Source organism: Pollicipes pollicipes, unplaced genomic scaffold, assembly GCF_011947565.3.
Source record: "Pollicipes pollicipes isolate AB1234 unplaced genomic scaffold, Ppol_2.1 Scaffold_6138;HRSCAF=7277_pilon_pilon_pilon, whole genome shotgun sequence".
Classification (NCBI taxonomy): Eukaryota; Metazoa; Arthropoda; class Thecostraca; order Pollicipedomorpha; family Pollicipedidae; genus Pollicipes; species Pollicipes pollicipes.
The window spans coordinates 7436925-7453880 of record NW_023596818.1 but is presented as its reverse complement, the minus strand read 5'-3'; the positions used below and the strand labels follow the sequence as shown (position 1 = coordinate 7453880).

Genomic DNA, 16956 nt, shown 5'->3' with positions numbered 1-16956 from the left:
AGAGAGAAGAGAGAGAGAGAGAGGGAGGGAGAGAGCGAGAGTGAGAGAGAGAGAGAGTCGGGCGCGCACCCGGCGGCGGTACCAGTCCGGAGGTCAACTTAAGTACGAGAGCAAGCGTAGGGAGAATATTAGCTTCACGAACTCACCGCTAAACCCGTACAAATGCCTTGAGGGTGCCTGACCCAGATATTACATAGCAGCCCGTGAAAGTCGCCGCTGCCAGTCCTATGAGGGGCAACCTTGCGCTGAGATCGGCCCCTGGATTACCAACATGCCCCAAACAATGTTAGTTGCCAGTCTTCGAACTGGGCCTGAGTCCATATGACGCTGGGTTGGGTATGACCGCGATGGATGCGCCTGCTGGCGGGATATGGCCGGTGTTAACCAAGCGTCAGGCCTTTGACCGCCTGGGCTGAGTACTTACTTGTAATGCTACCAGTGAATTTCTAGGTCGAGAGGGTGATATTTTTTGCTCGGTCACAATGGCGTGCTCTAAGCCTGTTCGTACTGAGGCGTTCCAGTCGGATCCCCGTCCCCCCCCCCCCCCCCCCCCGTAGTGTACTTTCGCAGATGTGGCATTAGCGCGCTGCTCGATATCACTCCGCCTACTTCATTACGTCACTTCAAAGGACCAATGAGAGCGCCTGTATGGTCCGGTTGACCTTGACGGTTGTATGTGGTCCGCCGTGCGTTTCCACCCTTCTGGGGCGATATGTTCTTAAAAACAAGATGTTGACCTGGGTCATTCCAGGTCAGTAATCTATTCTGACCTTTAAGAAGTGCTATGCATTATACACCTTATGGCAGGTATATAATGCGGCTCCTGTTATCAATAAATTCGAAATGAGCACCAGAGACCACCTCATACGGCAAGCCATGGAGGAATAAAACGAATTAGTCTTGGCCTTGGAATGACCTTCATACCCAACCCTAGGTTAATTTAATTTGTCCATTTAATTGTTGCTTTGCCTAAGAAAGTATCTCAGAAATGCATGGTTTCGTCTAGCACTCCGTTATTGGATGAGATTGAACGATTTCGTAGAAAATGTCTTCGCTGAAACCATGGCTTGCCTTTGACCTGCCATAGGTCAGCGACTTTGCCATGTACATCTAAATATGTATGCCAGACAATTCGCTATTCAATTATCTACTGCCATGCAAAATTTGACACGGCTGCACCACGCTGTTTGGAAACCATCCCGGAAAAACCTTCAAGGGGGGGGGGGGCAATTTGACCCACCCCACTCGAGCGCGTACTAATGACAAAACGGCTTATGAATGCCGTAACGCATGACTTCGTATGCACCCAAACTGGACTTGAAATGAGACCGATGCTCATTAGGACTAAACACAAGTACAGGATGCTTTTGATTACACAGCTATCATCGTTGACCCCACGACATCGCAAACCGTGATTTGACCGATGCCGGTTCCAGTTGGCATGAGGCTTTGCAAGCTCTCAAAGACTGACAAAAGACTCAGAGACAAAGGCGCAAAGAACGCCCAAAACTGCCCCAAACAGCTTGATTTCGGTCAATATGGTATTCCGGTCTGGAGCCCGCCGTTTGCCTGGAGCGGGACAGAGCGGGTGGTAATCACTGAAACCTATCCCGGCGCTCTGCGGTCTCACTGCTACCATCAGCGCCGCCTGGGCACTGGCCTGGGCACTGGCCCGACCGAGGCGACACCGTGTGGCTTCGGGTGGAAGGTAGGCGATGCGTGCTAGGTCACGTGTCTAAGGTGGGCGACGGACAAAATCATGTGCAGAACAAGCTCGTTCGGTAATCGTTTGCAGTGAAAAGTCCATGTTCCTACAGTTCCTGGCAGTGAAAAGTTCGTGCCCCTGAAGTTCTTCAGAGTAAAGTGGGTGGGATATGAAGTTCGTAACGTCAAAAGCTTGTAATGCAAAAAATTCGCGCAGCGTAAAGTTTGTGTGGCAAATTGTTCGTCATTCTCTCCCGTTCAGGCTCAGGAAATTCAGGCCGGTCTATGGCTTTTGCTGTCTGTATTTGCGCTCATCGAACAGCGTGGAACACATAGATCGCAATAGCTTTAGCGATGGCCGACATTTTCCTTCTGCCACCACGCACGTTTCCTTTCAGAATGGTCATCACCGCATCATTTGTGATGCCATGTACCTTGTATGTTGTTGTTCGACAGTAGCTGATAGGCTGCAGCGCGATTAGAAATCCTATCAATTCCAGTTTACATCAGATCCAGTTATAATATAGCGTAAATAACCAATGCAGTTGCCGCGCCCTTAGAAACCAATAACTAACCAACAGTCGATCCAGTTATTTTGTTAACATTTCATGAAAATTGAAATGCAAATTCTAAGTCAGTTTGCATTGATAGCAATGGTCGCCTTCTTAACCCGCGCCCGGCGGGGCAGTTGAGTTCCCCGGTAAAAAAAACGAAGGATTTCAACAACATGACATTTTCAGTACCTCTTTGTCTATTAATTTGGCATCTTTTGTGAAAATCTGGAGTTTTGGTCTACCAAGATCAGTCACCTCGGCCAAGTCAAAGCGGGAAACTTTGACTTAAACTCTTATAAACTTTGACCACACATAACTTTTTGTGGGTCATCTACCACTGTTCAACTTGTTCTAGTGATAAATATGACCATTGCGGGAACAGAAATGGTGGGAATAGACTCCCACAGGCCTTCAGCGTCTATTTTCGTGCCGTCAATATCCGTCTTGACGAGTTAACATAGGTTTTGAATGTATCTGTCGGAACGACCGTTTGTGCCATTTCGTGAATTCTGGAAACCTCACATTTAACCTAATATCAAAAATTTGGTGTGCATTCTTCATGCTTTGAAGGGACCTTTACAACTGTCTCTTCGTTTTGTCATATGGTGTCTGGGAATTGCGGGTCCCGGGAGGAGGTCAACTTCCCCGTCCCGGCTGGGCGCAGGTTAGGAAAGGTGTGTGTGCAAATTTATTTATCGATTTTGCCCAGTTTTCTTTCGGCAAAGCACATTAATTTGTTACAGAAAAGGCGCTCACACAAAACGACTATGAAATACTGGAGGCTACCAATCCGACTCGATTGAACTGATGTGCTCCATAATATCCCAAACCATGTTCACCGCCATTGCGTATCTGTGTGGCCAAGTTAGTTCAAAGCCGAGAGATGAGAGGGCAGGGCTCCCTTCGATCTGTCCTGAAGCACATGGTAATGGCCATTCCACTTCTAAATTTTTACCCACCCCATACTTCTACAGCTACGATCCCATGGCCACACTAAATATCTAACTAGTTTCGCACCACAATTCACACCACAAGACCCCTCTTACGAGGCAACACGGTATGAGGACGCAGCCTAAATTTGCAGTCTGATTGATCAGCGATGTCGTGTTGTCTGCCACATGAGGCGCCCGTTCCCGTCCTCGGTATTTCTGAGATATTGCGCCTCCTACGCAGCCCTATTTAGTCGGGGTCTTCAGCCAAACATGTGGTTTTGAATTTAGCCGTTGCGTTCCGGTGCGTCAGTGGTCTCTTTTGGAAATCCCCGCCGTACAAAATTCGATCTGTAAATGCCGCCAAATTGCTCACCTCAGCTTTTTAGAGCACATGTTTTCGCCCTTCGAAAGCATCGCACAAATTGGAGGCAAACGTGCTTGTGGTGAAAGCTCTTGGTGTCAACCTAAGATGCTTTCATTTTCGTCCAAGACTCTATATCACAGCTTTAGTTGCATAAACCGTGGTTGCATCCATCCACAGTTCAATGCAAGCAATGACGTCACGGCTAGCCTACTAAAATGTCCGCGCAGGCTGCATCTTGTATTCATTATCAGAGGTGCCAGGCATGCCAGCGACATCTTAGTGAGATGTCCGCCGCCGTGATGACGTCTGGCGCACGGCCTTGCGACATCGCATCCAAACACGACCCGAGGTAACGTACGCGCGATCCGGTTCACGATTCAGGATCGGACAGCAGGGCTGGGCGAGACTCCTTCATGCAAGCGGTTCGCTAGCCATGTCTTCATTCGAACACCGCCAGGTTCAGGCTGGGAATGGCCTGCGAGCCGCAGGACGTGATGCCGTTCGCGCCCACCGAAAACTCGACAAACGCCAGCGGCTGCACTCGCGTGAAGTCGTTTCCGAACTCTGGACCGAGCGTGTCGCACATGATGCGCGCCCAACTGCTCTTTCTGATCTCCTTCAACTGGGCGGCTGTGAAGCTGTGCTGGAAGCCGCCGTTGTCGTAGAAGAAGCGGTCTCCAAAGCGCACGTCGTAGAACTGCTGCCCGATCAGGCACTGGAAGGTGGGCCCCACCTGGGCGCCAGGGGCTTGCCGTTCAGCCAGACCACCGATGAAGAGGTCCACGTCTCCAGGATCATCGTAGAGGGAGCGCAGCTGGTCGATTGTCCCGGAGTCAATCAGACCATTGAGGATCGCCCCAGCTGGAGACGATGAAGCCGGTGCAGGCCTTCAGCATGGTCGTGTACGTGGGGATGCCGTGATCACGTCCTCGCTGGATGTTGATCGCAATCAGGTCAAGGCCGAATAGCTCATTGTTCATGAACAGCTTCTGGTGAACGCTGCTGATGATGTTGGTGTCGAATGCCTCGCATCGTGTAGCGACCAAGGTCCGCGCGTGCTCAACGAATCTTCGCGTTATGACATCCGGATCGAAGAAGGTACTGGTGAGATTAATAGATTGGACGATTTTGCCGTCGGCGTTGATCAGGTGGTACAAGTCGCGCAGCAATGAGTGACCAAAGCGGAAGGCGGCGGTGGCAAACTCGTTGGATGCGGTGGGGTTCACGTGCACGTCATAGAATGTGGAGAAGCCGGACGTCATTGGCAGCAGGTCATGATCCCTGGCGTAGTCGAACCCGACGATGATCGGCAACCACTCGTTGTAGACGATGTGCTGCCACTCGGCGACCACGATCCGCCGCGCCTCCTGGAACAGCTTCTCGTCGTCCCAGTCGCGGTGGTTCTGCTTCAGCGCGCCTGCCACGCGGTTGTGCTCGCGCATGAAGATGGTGTGCATGACGGTCAGTGCGCTCTGCTCGTTGACCCGCTCGTCACCCGGCACGGAAGCAGACAGTGGCATTTTTCGTGCACGCGCCCATTTCCGGGCTGGTCGCCAGCGGCAACAGGTTGTTGTCGGAGGTGAGCAGCAGGCCGTCGCGGTGGGCGCGCAGCTCACTCTGCTCCTCATGGTCGCTGCCGTAGATATTGGACGCGTCCAGGTGCGAGGTGATGGCGTTCAGGGGCGTGGTAGGGCGCGCGATGCAGTCCAGGGGCGGCGCCGGTATTGATCGCGTCATGCTCATGCAGCGCTGGCCGAATTGGCTGTAGAACGGGTCGTCGGCCGGGATGGAGAAGGGGATGCACTGCAGGTGTAGGGGCGTGGCCGGCAGCGTGCGGCCACCATCCTCGCAGCACGTGATGGGATCAGTGGCTCCATTGCTGAAGAAAGGCGCGAGGTTAAAGTCGTGGTCGATGAACTGGCCCCACTGCATTACGGAGAGCGTGAAGCCGTTCAGTTCCTTCGAGATGGTCTTCACCATGCGCTCGCTGATGAGTCGTGGATTTGGCAACGGCAGGTCTCTGACGCTTCGCGAGCGGATAGCTCCGACGCCACCATCGAACGTGCTCTCCAGCAGCCGCTTGAACCCAGTCCGCGCCGCGCCCTCGCGCGGGCGCTGCAGGTTGTTGCACTCGCCGCTCGCTGTGCGGTAGAAACTGTCCTTGCAGACGATGGGCTTCTCCACCGTGCAGTTCCCGAGGCGTGTGGGCTGTGCTGCCGAGGCGTTGGCGCCAGTCTGCCCACCGCTGAAGCTCGAGACGAGCCGCAAGTGGCTTTTACCCTGCTCGCTTATAGCTTGGAGCGTCAGCTGATGATGCAGGCACTGCAGGCCGAGTTTATGCAACCCATGCCTGGAGCCGGAGTTGAGGCTGAAAAGACCCAGAGGGGAGTCTCTGGGCGCCGTCTGGCTACCTTGCAGTTTTTGCTCTTGGATGCGTTGTGCAGCTTGCTTGGATGCCTCTAGCAATTCGCTGTCGTCGCCGACGACTATGAACAAGTCGTTTATGATCTGGTCGCTGGAGAGCGGCCGTGATGTGTTCCTCCGGTCGTCTGTCCTATGACCGGACGCATGCGTTGCCAGTTCCAGCGGGTTGATGCCGAAGTCGCGACAGATGACGCCGGCCGAGCCGTCGCCCAGCGGGCAGCTCAGGTCGCCGGTGCTGGCCGTGTCGGCCAGGGCCGCTGGGCACAGCACGAACGGCCGGCAGCTGCTCTGCAGGCTGTCACTGGTGGTGGCGGATGGCTGCTCAGGTGGCTGCTCAGTGCCAGCAGGGGCCTGTACAGGAGGCTGCTCAGGGGGCTGCTCAGTGCCAACAGGGGCCTGTACAGGAGGCTGCTCAGGGGGCTGCTCAGTGCCAACAGGGGCCTGTACAGGAGGCTGCTCAGGGGGCTGCTCAGTGCCAACAGGGGCCTGTACAGGAGGCTGCTCAGGAGGCTGCTCAGTGCCAACAGGGGCCTGTACAGGAGGCTGCTCAGGGGGCTGCTCAGTGCCAACAGGGGCCTGTACAGGAGGCTGCTCAGGGGGCTGCTCAGTGCCAACAGGGGCCTGTACAGGAGGCTGCTCAGGGGGCTGCTCAGTGCCAACAGGGGCCTGTACAGGAGGCTGCTCAGGGGGCTGCTCAGTGCCAACAGGGGCCTGTACAGGAGGCTGCTCAGGGGGCTGCTCAGTGCCAACAGGGGCCTGTGCAGTAGGCTGCTCAGGGGGCTGCTCAGTGCCAGCAGGGGCCTGTGCAGAGGGCTGCTCAAAAGGTTGCTCAGGGGGCTGCTCAGTTCCAGCAGGGGCCTGTGCAGTAGGCTGCTCAGGGGGCTGCTCAGTGCCAGCAGGGGCCTGTGCAGTAGGCTGCTCAGGGGGCTGCTCAGTGCCAGCAGGGGCTTGTGCAGTAGGCTGCTCAGGGGGCTGCTCAGTGCCAGCAGGGATCTGTGCAGAGGGCTGCTCAAGAGGTTGCTCAGGGATTTGCTCAGTTCCAGCAGGGGCCTGTGCAGTAGGCTGCTCAGTGGGCTGCTCAGGGGGCCGCTCAGTTCCAGCAGGGGCCTGTGCAGTAGGCTGCTCAGTGGGCTGCTCAGGGGGCCGCTCAGTTCCAGCAGGGGCCTGTGCAGTAGGCTGCTCAGGGAGCTGCTCAGGGGGCCGCTCAGTTCCAGCAGGGGCCTGTGCAGTAGGCTGCTCAGGGGGCTGCTCAGTTCCAGCAGGGGCCTGTGCAGTAGGCTGCTCAGTGGGCTGCTCAGGGGGCTGCTCAGTTCCAGCAGGGGCCTGTGCAGTAGGCTGCTCAGTGGGCTGCTCAGGGGGCCGCTCAGTTCCAGCAGGGGCCTGTGCAGTAGGCTGCTCAGGGGACTGCTCAGGGGGCTGCTCAGTTCCAGCAGGGGCCTGTGCAGTAGGCTGCTCAGTGGGCTGCTCAGGGGGCCACTCAGTTCCAGCAGGGGCCTGTGCAGTAGGCTGCTCAGGGGGCTGCTCAGGAGGGTGTTCGGTGCCAGTAGGAGCCTGTGCAGGGGGCTGCTCAGGGGGCTCCCCAGGGGGCTGCCCAGCTTCATCTGGGGCCTGTGCAGGAAGCTGCTCAGGGACCTGTCCAGTGCCGGCAGCACCCTGTGGTGGCAGAGTGCCCCTCAGGTCGCCGTTAGGCAAGCAGGAGCCCTCAGCGCCTGTGACGCAGTCGGAGGCCCGAGCTCCGTCTGAGCGCAGCGCCGACAGCAGCAGGGCCTGCAAAGGGGCAAGGTCAGGTCAGGTGAGGTCAGACTGCCAGATAGCAACGTGGCACATGATGCGACATGAAAACGCGGAAGTTTGTGAGTCTGAAGCTGTAAGGTTGGGGCGAGGAGACCCCCTCGCACAGATGAAGGTGGGTATAAAGCCATCGCACGAAGTCCTGGCATATATCATGGAACAATATTGCAGGACTCGGAACTGGAATAACACGCGAACTTTGTCAGCCACACAGATACGCATTGTACGACTGTTTTAGTTTGAGGGTTTTAATTGGGGTGTGTGCGCGATGCACAGTAATGCTTTTTCCGCTTAAAACACATGTCAGTTTGAAAAGCTTCATAAGCGTCCACGTATTTGAAGTTGAAGTGTTAGCAATGCTAATCGCGGCTTGTTTGCGGGTTCACGAAATGGAAGGCAATGCATGTGACAAACAGATAAGTGGGGCATATATGTGACGAGCTATGTGGCGTATCTCGTCTTTTTTTAAGGGGACATTTGGCGTGATGTAGAACTTGAGGTCGAGTGGCTATCAGCTCGCTGCCAAATACACGGCACCCCATTAATATTAAGTTTCCAGAAAAGTGTCCCAAGCTTTTCTGGTTTGGGGCACCGTCGGATTTCTTGGGGAGCTACACGGTGGTCTATGTACGGCCGGAGCGGGCGGTGAGCGGCAGCCGACGGTGCCGTGGGATGCGCGCGGCGGTCCGACATTAGAACATTATTGGAGCCATATAACATAAATGTATGTTCAAGCACATGCAACTTATCATCACTGTTCTTCAGATTAAACAAGGAGCACGCCTGTTTAGATTTCGTACAGTTACGGGGCATGGCTTCAAACATGTGAACATGTAAAGCCGAAAAGCTCGATTTTCTGAAGCTTCATCTTTGACCTGTCATAATGCGGCAAATTGTTGACCTACCAACATCAAACTTATTGCCAATGGCGAGATCTCAATCGGAAGCAATCCACTGGAGCCTTTTCTAAGCTCTATATTTATTACTCTGAAAACGGCGGGGGTCGCACCGGCCCCCAATCAGTCCGCGCTATGTACAATAGGAAACGGGTCGAGGAATAACTTCGATACCTTTCTGAGCAAAACGTCAAAGCTGCACATGCGCAGCTGTGCCCGTCGATTCGTACTTAAGCCCGCATGGCGGTCCTTTTTTACACCAAGGCATGGTCTTGGTATTGGGATCTATAGATCCCGTTTTGCTGCAACTTCCCGTTGTCGATCTACGAACAGGGTTTTGCCACGCGTTTCGGCTAACTTTTTCATTTTGCAAATTTTGAGCTTTCATTGTTAAAGGGGCATCCAACCTTCGGAATGCATTTCAAAAATATGATCAGATCAACAATCAGTAGCGTCATAAGTATAAAAACCATCGGATAGCGGTACTGCAACACAAACAGGATAATACGCGTACATTAATTTCATCTATTCCCGAGTCCTAATTACGCGGTCCATATTTCAGATCACCACCGGACTTCTTTCTTTTTTAAGTATACCCATGTGACATATCATGCATGGATGATACGTATTTTCAGGACCTCGGACAATTTTAGCGCACGCAAGACTGCGGTCACCATTGATAAGTTCATGGTCCTTTTGCATGGTTGTTGGATTTGGCACACCGCATGCACTCCTTACTTGTAAGTTGCGAATGAAGGCTTTCAAGATGTTAAAACAGCCCTGTTCGACATGCGATGGCTTGTTTTCCCAAAATATTGTAAACAAATTACGACAGAACGACACTGCAGCTCGCATAGGATCATGCATTCAAAGGCAACCATAAGAAGTCGTAATTGTCGAGACGCGGTCGAGTGAGGGGTCAATTTCATCCCTCCAAAGGTATTTAGAGAGGAATTTCCAAACAACGTGGCATATCCGCACCAAATTTCGCGCAGCTGTACACATTAAAATCGCGGATCTTTCGATAGTACAAATTAGACGGATCTCGTAAGGTCGCTGACCTATGGCTGGTCAAGGTCAAGCAATGGATACGAGCAGAGGCAATTTGCAGGGAATCGTACAACCTGATGCTACAACACAGTGTGAGACTTGATATTATATTTTAGTATATGATTTGAAATCTCACATTTAATAAAACAACAAATATATGATATTTCCTCTCATACTTTAGTCTTCGAATCGTATTTGTGGAATACACATTTTTTGTCCGCATCACAATGAATAACACAACATGTATCTGCATTCCTCATATGTGCGAGGGTTCTTGCAATCTCATGCCTCATTTTTGTCTCATTTTCGTCTTTGCCTCTTTTTCCTAATGTTGCGTTTCCGAAAATTTCCATGTACTTATATAGTAGGGGCTCTTAAATATGGTCTTATGGTAAGATGTATGTCGCTAGGGGTGACAGGGATTCAAGATCGTTGCAAGACGCCTCTTCCAGCCGGCACAAAATAAAGGCCAGCCACACCAACGGCGAGAGATCCGAAGAAAATCATGGAAACCGTAATGGAAACACAGATATTTGTTTTGTTGCGATAAATACCCTAAATGACATGCGTTTTGATCAAACACAGTTTTCTGAACATTTTTTTTTCAGTGCTGAGAGCGATTGGGGCCATATCATGTGAGACATGAAACACTAAAATGACATATAACAATTCATTTTCCACTTATGAGCGGTAAACACCATTTAAAAAGGTGACTTCCATGTCAAAGGTGAGTCCAGGAACGACAACAGGGCAGGGAGGGGTTATTGCAGTACATGAAGTTCGTGACCGCCAACAGGGAACAGCCAGCGGACGGTGATCCCAACTTTCACGTGTCCATACTCCCAAACTTTACTCCCTTTCCTGACCTGGATGCTCCTATGGCACATTTCCACTTACACTGTCTGAGCACTGTAATGAAATATCACCACTGTCATCGACATTTGTTGTCTACCACTCACTTAGTCTCGCCTTTTTGCTCCCATGGCACCGCCTGGGATGACATTTTTGGCATCTACCTTGTCGGCTAATATCTAACTGTCATGGCGACGTACCATCGCATTTTCCCTGCTCTAATTCTTTTCAAAAAACATGTTTTGAAAATGCGTGCTATCCTCCCGATTTCTGTTCTGTCGCTTAGATACGCCACTGACTGCAATTTAACGATGTTTGAAGCGTCCTTTTTTATAATGTAAATGGTGTCGTGAGGAATCGACCAGCGATTCGTTTCCGGTAATCAGCAGGCATTTTTTAGATATGACGGAGTCGAACGAGCTCCCCTCCCCTTAACACAATATGGCTTTAACAAGTCGCTAAAAGTGAGGCCAAACGCGATATTTGTAAGCCAGTTGAATGCTTGTTAGACTATTTGAAAACATCCAACCGGGTTTAAACTTCCTGCACCACAAGCTTAGTTTCAACATTTCTGAAGGGTCTCACTAAAGCCGGCGATTCTCGACCTTCGCCGATACCATAACTAGCAGTATAGTAGCATTTGCTGAATCTATCGCGGTCCATTACCAATGCCAGTTTGGCCCACAGCGGAGCAACATGCGCCGATGTCCGCTCACTGCCCAGCTGCCCAATGTTTGCTCTGTCTTGTAGTGTTTACATGATCGAATCATGTAAATGTGGTGGTATGAACGTTGCAAACACATCGCAAGCGGGGTCCAGCGGCTCATGGCTCGTCTGCACCAGCCGGCAGCTCTCGGTTCCCCGCGGTGCCCGCCCTTCCTGCCAGGGTGAGAGGCAGGCGACGCCATATAGCCTCGGCAGCTGAGTGCGTCGTAAAGCCCCAATGACACACACACACAGAAAATGTAATTTCTGAGTGTCATACCGTCGTGACTATCATCGATTGCAACCCGTGTCTCCATAGTGCTTAGTTTGAAATTGTTTTCTCTAGAAACATGTTCCGGGAGACCATCTAACGTTCACCAACTTAACAAGGCTGTCAGAAGTTTATGAATGGGAAATGTGGCAAAGAAAAATGATCCAGATTCCCATCGTTCTCAAAACCTCTGCAGGTGTTTTACGTCCAGCCAAGTAATGCGTGGTGGTGTGGTGCATGTTTCTCAAGAACGGGATATGCCTACAATTTCGTAAGTGCGGTAGCGAACCTTTAACAATTACGTGGAATGTGGAGGAGGTTGACCTCGCCTCCTCGGAATGACCTTGGCATTTTAACGAATACCAATATGCATACACTAGTCGCCACTGCAGAAGCAAGCAATCCCTTGCCGAAAACTTACAGTAGGCGAATTGTCTTCGTTTGTTACTCGTTCACGCTAGGTGAAGTGCTGATTTAACCGACCCGCAATTTCAATGTATATGGGACTACTTTATTTTCCTTCCCTATAAACGGCGTGGTAAGCTTTCCTTTGTGGGTAGGCAAGGAAGTTTGTTTGTCCGTCTTCTCCGGAGATATTCACGGAAAGCCAAGGCGAGAGCACATTTCAGCCCCATCTGTCTGTCAAGCAAATGTGTTCTTCCGACGTGAGCGACAGTATTTGGTTATCGCGACTGCCTGAATAGTCACCTGATCTGTTTGATAATGGCTGATAAATGGTAGTCGCCAGGCTCAAAATCGGTTAAATATACCAACTTTTTATTGTACGTGGGCGCTGAAAAGAAAAAAACAACGTCGCGTCCACCTTTCCTAATTAACCTCACATGCCGCCTGATGATACCTTATAGTGAGACTGGGCCTGAGTGGCATGCTCATGACCACATGGCAAAACCTTTCGATGGTTTTAAGTTTTGCGACTCGAAACAAGAAAACATTCTGCAGAGTACTGCAAAATTCACAGCAAGAATACATAAATGATTATGCGTCATATATCCGTGACCAAATCAGCCATTTGATTGCTGTACCCAGTAATGCGTAATTTCGGCCATCTGGGCAGTCCTGAGAACTAGATGGAGATACCTGGTACGGTTCAGAAGTTGTTCCCGCAACACATGGGGGAGGGGGGGGGGGGGGGTGTTATGTCTTCTCCCCTAGGTAATCGGAGTATACAGGTGACCTTTTGTCCTCGGTGGTTTGTGTGCACAACACAGATCTTACGCTATATTTCTGCCATATTGAGGTCCCTGAGCACTGCTTCCTTCAACTGTCACTACGCGTGCCATGTATCCGAGCTTTAGGCACGATGTGTTCAAAGCACGTGTTTGAAAAGCCAGACAGCTTCAACAAACTGATCTTAGTCTTTTCGAAGAAACCAACAGAATATAGATGTGGTCGAATCAGTCACCTTCAAACAAAATGACTAAAATAGCTGAATATCAGGCTGCGATGTGTTGAAACGTAGAGCGACATGCATGGTTCCCCAACGAGCCGAGGCATGTTTTGAGGCATGAAATGTACTATGCCTTTGTATGGCAATGACTGAAATTACTTACGTTATCACCATGTGTGTATCTGTTCTTTGGACGTTGGGCATATGTAGTCAAATTATTGATGCTTCACACATCCAGCTCCATGTACGCATGCCCATCGCATTGCATTTATAATAGCGAGCGAAGTGGGCTCGAGGGACGGGAGAACCACCATATCTAACCGCACGTTCAGCATGAACGCATCCTGTGGAAATAAGCAGCTGACCACAAACACATGAACCACATGTGGGACGTCCTCACAGCAACACGCACCGCGCCTGCTGCATTTGACCCCGTGCTGCTTACCGACCAAAGAAGGGTGGCGCGCATGGTGACCCGGCAGCGGTGTTGATCTGACCGGAAGGCTGTCCGATGCGTCCCTGTCCCGTCAGGGACCGACCGACCCCTCCTGGTCTCTGCTGGCCGGGGTGACCACGGTACAGTCGGCAGCAGCTTCACGTCCGCTGTGTTTATATCTGGCAGGAGCGCGGCCGGTTTGCGCGCGCTCAACCGGCCCATCGGCCAGGCCAACTGGTGGAGCTCTTCGCGGATTGGATGAACCAGCGGATTGTGGACCAATCCGCTAGCCGGATTGGACTGGATCAGAAACTTTTACCACGACATGGATAAGAACTGGACCGGATTTTCGAAGTTGCCGGCTCACACGGATTGATAAACAATCAAATGGAAATTATTGCTTAATGGTCGTTGAATTGTTCAATGAAGACATGAACTAAAAAAATCCTTAATTTAACAAGATACAATAGTTTCGATTCAAAATCATGTTAACATAGGCTACATAGTATGCTGCTATGGAAAACTAGAACTTTCATTCTTTCCAGGGTGACTAAAGTGCCTTATAACCTACTAACCTATGTTATCCAGACATAACTACCATGCCTTCTGACCATTCCATTTAACCCCAGTGGGTGAGATTGCATTTTAGAGTTGAAAAACGGGGTAGAAGCATGTTTTGTTGGCAGAAAACACAACAAAGTTTTGGAATTTCTGAGCTTCTCTGAGCAAGTTAAGATAGATTAATTCCAGTGCACCACTACAGTTTCTGTTTATCTAGTCAGTCAGCCAAATCTGCGGGTTCAACATCAGCTTCAAATTAGGCATGCTGTTTCGATTGATTCGTTTCCCCGTGGCCAAAACAACGTTTGTTGCTGCCCAACAGTTTTTTGGACCCACTTCCCCCATTCATGTGTCTTAAAGAATGAACATGTTATGCTTTACAATCAGGGACCAAAGGTGACTTTCAAAAGGCGAAAAGGTGGCCAGCAGGCTGTCGCTGGATGTGAGTTAGAGTTAGAGGAGTTTGAGTTATGAGTTAGAGTTAGGTACTCTTTGCACCCAACAAAAGAGCTACATGCAGAAATTGGACGCCAGCAATGCATTTGCATGCCTGTGATTCTCCTGCCATGATTTAGAAGGTTGAAGACACTTCACACAGAAAGCCCGGAAATTAACGTAGGCGAGCATGCCACGCAAGACTTCATTTCTGCCCCAGATGAAGATCTGGTATGATTCCGAGTAGCTTGTGCGATCCCCAGGGCCCTTGGCCAGTGGCTGGTATGTATATGAGATGTCAAAGCGTCTGCGGTCATGATACGCCCCATGGCGGGCGACGTGTACTGAACCATCGCACCACGTTTTGTAAATATTGTAGAGTTCCTTTTTAGCATCCGGGGAACTCACGACGCACGAAATGTCGAACGACATGACCAAAAGGCTTCGCCATCTAAATATGGTACCTCCCTTAGCGTGATAAAAAAGAAACGAAAGTGGCGTACCATTGTCGATGTGCCTGGAATATTGTTTTTTTCACTGTTTAAATGTGGCTTCATGCAGCTGTGCTACGCATGATTACAATTAAAAATGTTTCGCATCTTTTCCATCATGAGCAAAAAGGGCCTCTGGTAGCATCTGACATTCCAGCAATGGGGCTCGAAAATGACACAAGCGGTTCATTCTCATGGGTGAAAGCAGGTGCCGCAGGCCCAGCGAACAGTCGCACAAATCGATTGTGATTTTGACGCAGCTAACAATCTAGTAGGAAATGATGGTCGCGGCTGAAAAATGTCTGTAGGTCCGAGAACGGACACGCACATTAAGCATCATATATGACGTGAGATGACCGTTTTATTCATTCAGAAGGCGTACCCAATGAGCGTTGTCCAGCACTTGTGAACAGAATACCAGAGGCCTTCCAGCGGCATGTGTAGATATGCTGTACCTAACCTCGAGTCAATAATTGTAAAAAATAACTCAAATCTAAAACACTCAAATGGGCCAACGCTGCTGTTCAATAACAAATAATTTCTTAATATGAAAATTTATTAGCACATATTCATTTCATAGTTTGTTTTCTGTTGAGTCGGACCAGATCGGATTCGGTTGGGGAATCTGGGAAAACCGGATTGGAATGCGGATCGGATCTGGGCAAGCGGGACTAGACCAGACCGGATCCTGAAAATTCATCCTGTGAGGTGCTCTTCTAGCCACTGACCACGGGTAACGGCACGCGTGGCCTATACAGAAGTCTTGAGCAGCGGCAGCCTAGGGTCAACATTTTAACCCTCGTCCTGATAGCGGAAGTCGAAGCGACTGCCTCGCCCTAAAACTTGTTTGAAGGTCAGTTGTGCCTGAAAGGATATGTAATGCCTGAAAGGACTGTTTTTTTCAGCACTGCTTGCAATATCCAACCTGGGGACCTTGCCAGACTCCTAGTTTCAACATTCTACTCGTGCTTAGGCTTCAGAACGCGGAGGGGGGGATTCACTGTCGTAAGGGGGGGTCAGCTTGGTCATTAAGGGGAAGTGATCATTGCGTGCTAGGTGCACGTGCGCGGCCTCCTTCTCCATCATCCTACGTAACATCTCCGGGTTAAGTTCACGGATGATTTTTCGTATCCTGATCTAAGCTCCCCATAGCCTTTCCTGGCATACCACACCGGACTGGTGACGTGTCACATGTCTTTATTGGCCGGAGCAGGGGAATGCAGGGTGGGTTCATGTTCTTGAGGTTAAAACCGCGCGCAGTGTCTTTAAGCAGTTGCAGCGCCTTTCGTGTGCTATGTGTAGGGGCAATTTCTGGTCAGAAAATGTGCAGGTCATCATCGAAGTGAGTTCTTAAAAGGTAAAAGAACCTTCTGTACTCACTTTTGACCTAATGCTGGCCCGCCCACATCCTTTCCGTTGGGCACGATCACCGACTGGGTGATCGTCCACAAGATCATCGTCACCACTATCATCCACGTGGGCTGGTGGTGAACCATATCAGCAACTTGCGTGGGACCTTGCTCCCATCCTTCAGTCTTACACCAGAAAGGACATCTCTTCCAGCAAGTTTATAAAAACACGAATTTCCTGGCACTTCGATAGTAGAGCAGGTGACGCAGTAGTCGTCAGTCACGATGTCTTTAGCCTGTCTGCTGGGCGTCAGTCCTCGGGACAAGTTACATATCTTCTGACGCCTTCGTTGATCTCCAGAAATCTTTGATCCCTTTGTTTTTTCTGTCATTTCCTCTATCTTCCCTTTGTATTTCCTTGACCGATGACTGTGATGCGCGAAAACGTTTCACTAGCGGGTGCTGTGATATGTCAACTCATTTGACATATCGCAGCGCCTGCTAGCGGAATACTTGAAATCGCCTTCACCAGCCGTCGCCGCAGTCTTTGTGTCACCGTTTCACCGGCTTTGACCTTCTTCTGTGCCCTCCGAACACGCCCATAAGTCTGCGTATGTCTGAAAACATCGCTAACGGTCACTCGGGCCAGTGCAATGTCTGAAATAGTGGGCACCAGCAGGTTTAGAAACGCCAGAGTTGTCTTGCGCATGTTTTACGATTATGCCGCAAACCA

General features: G+C 50.7%; 1 protein-coding gene across 1 annotated transcript; it reads right to left on the bottom strand.

Moving 5' to 3' along the window:
* Positions 1-3783: 3783 nt before the first annotated feature.
* Positions 3784-13527, bottom strand: LOC119106138 (uncharacterized). The gene is given in 4 exon segments (XM_037229736.1): positions 3784-4400; positions 4402-5074; positions 5076-7745; positions 13397-13527. Coding segments are annotated over 4 exon segments (3774 nt in total). The 5' UTR covers positions 13421-13527; the 3' UTR covers positions 3784-3993.
* Between the last annotated feature and the right edge of the window lie 3429 nt (positions 13528-16956).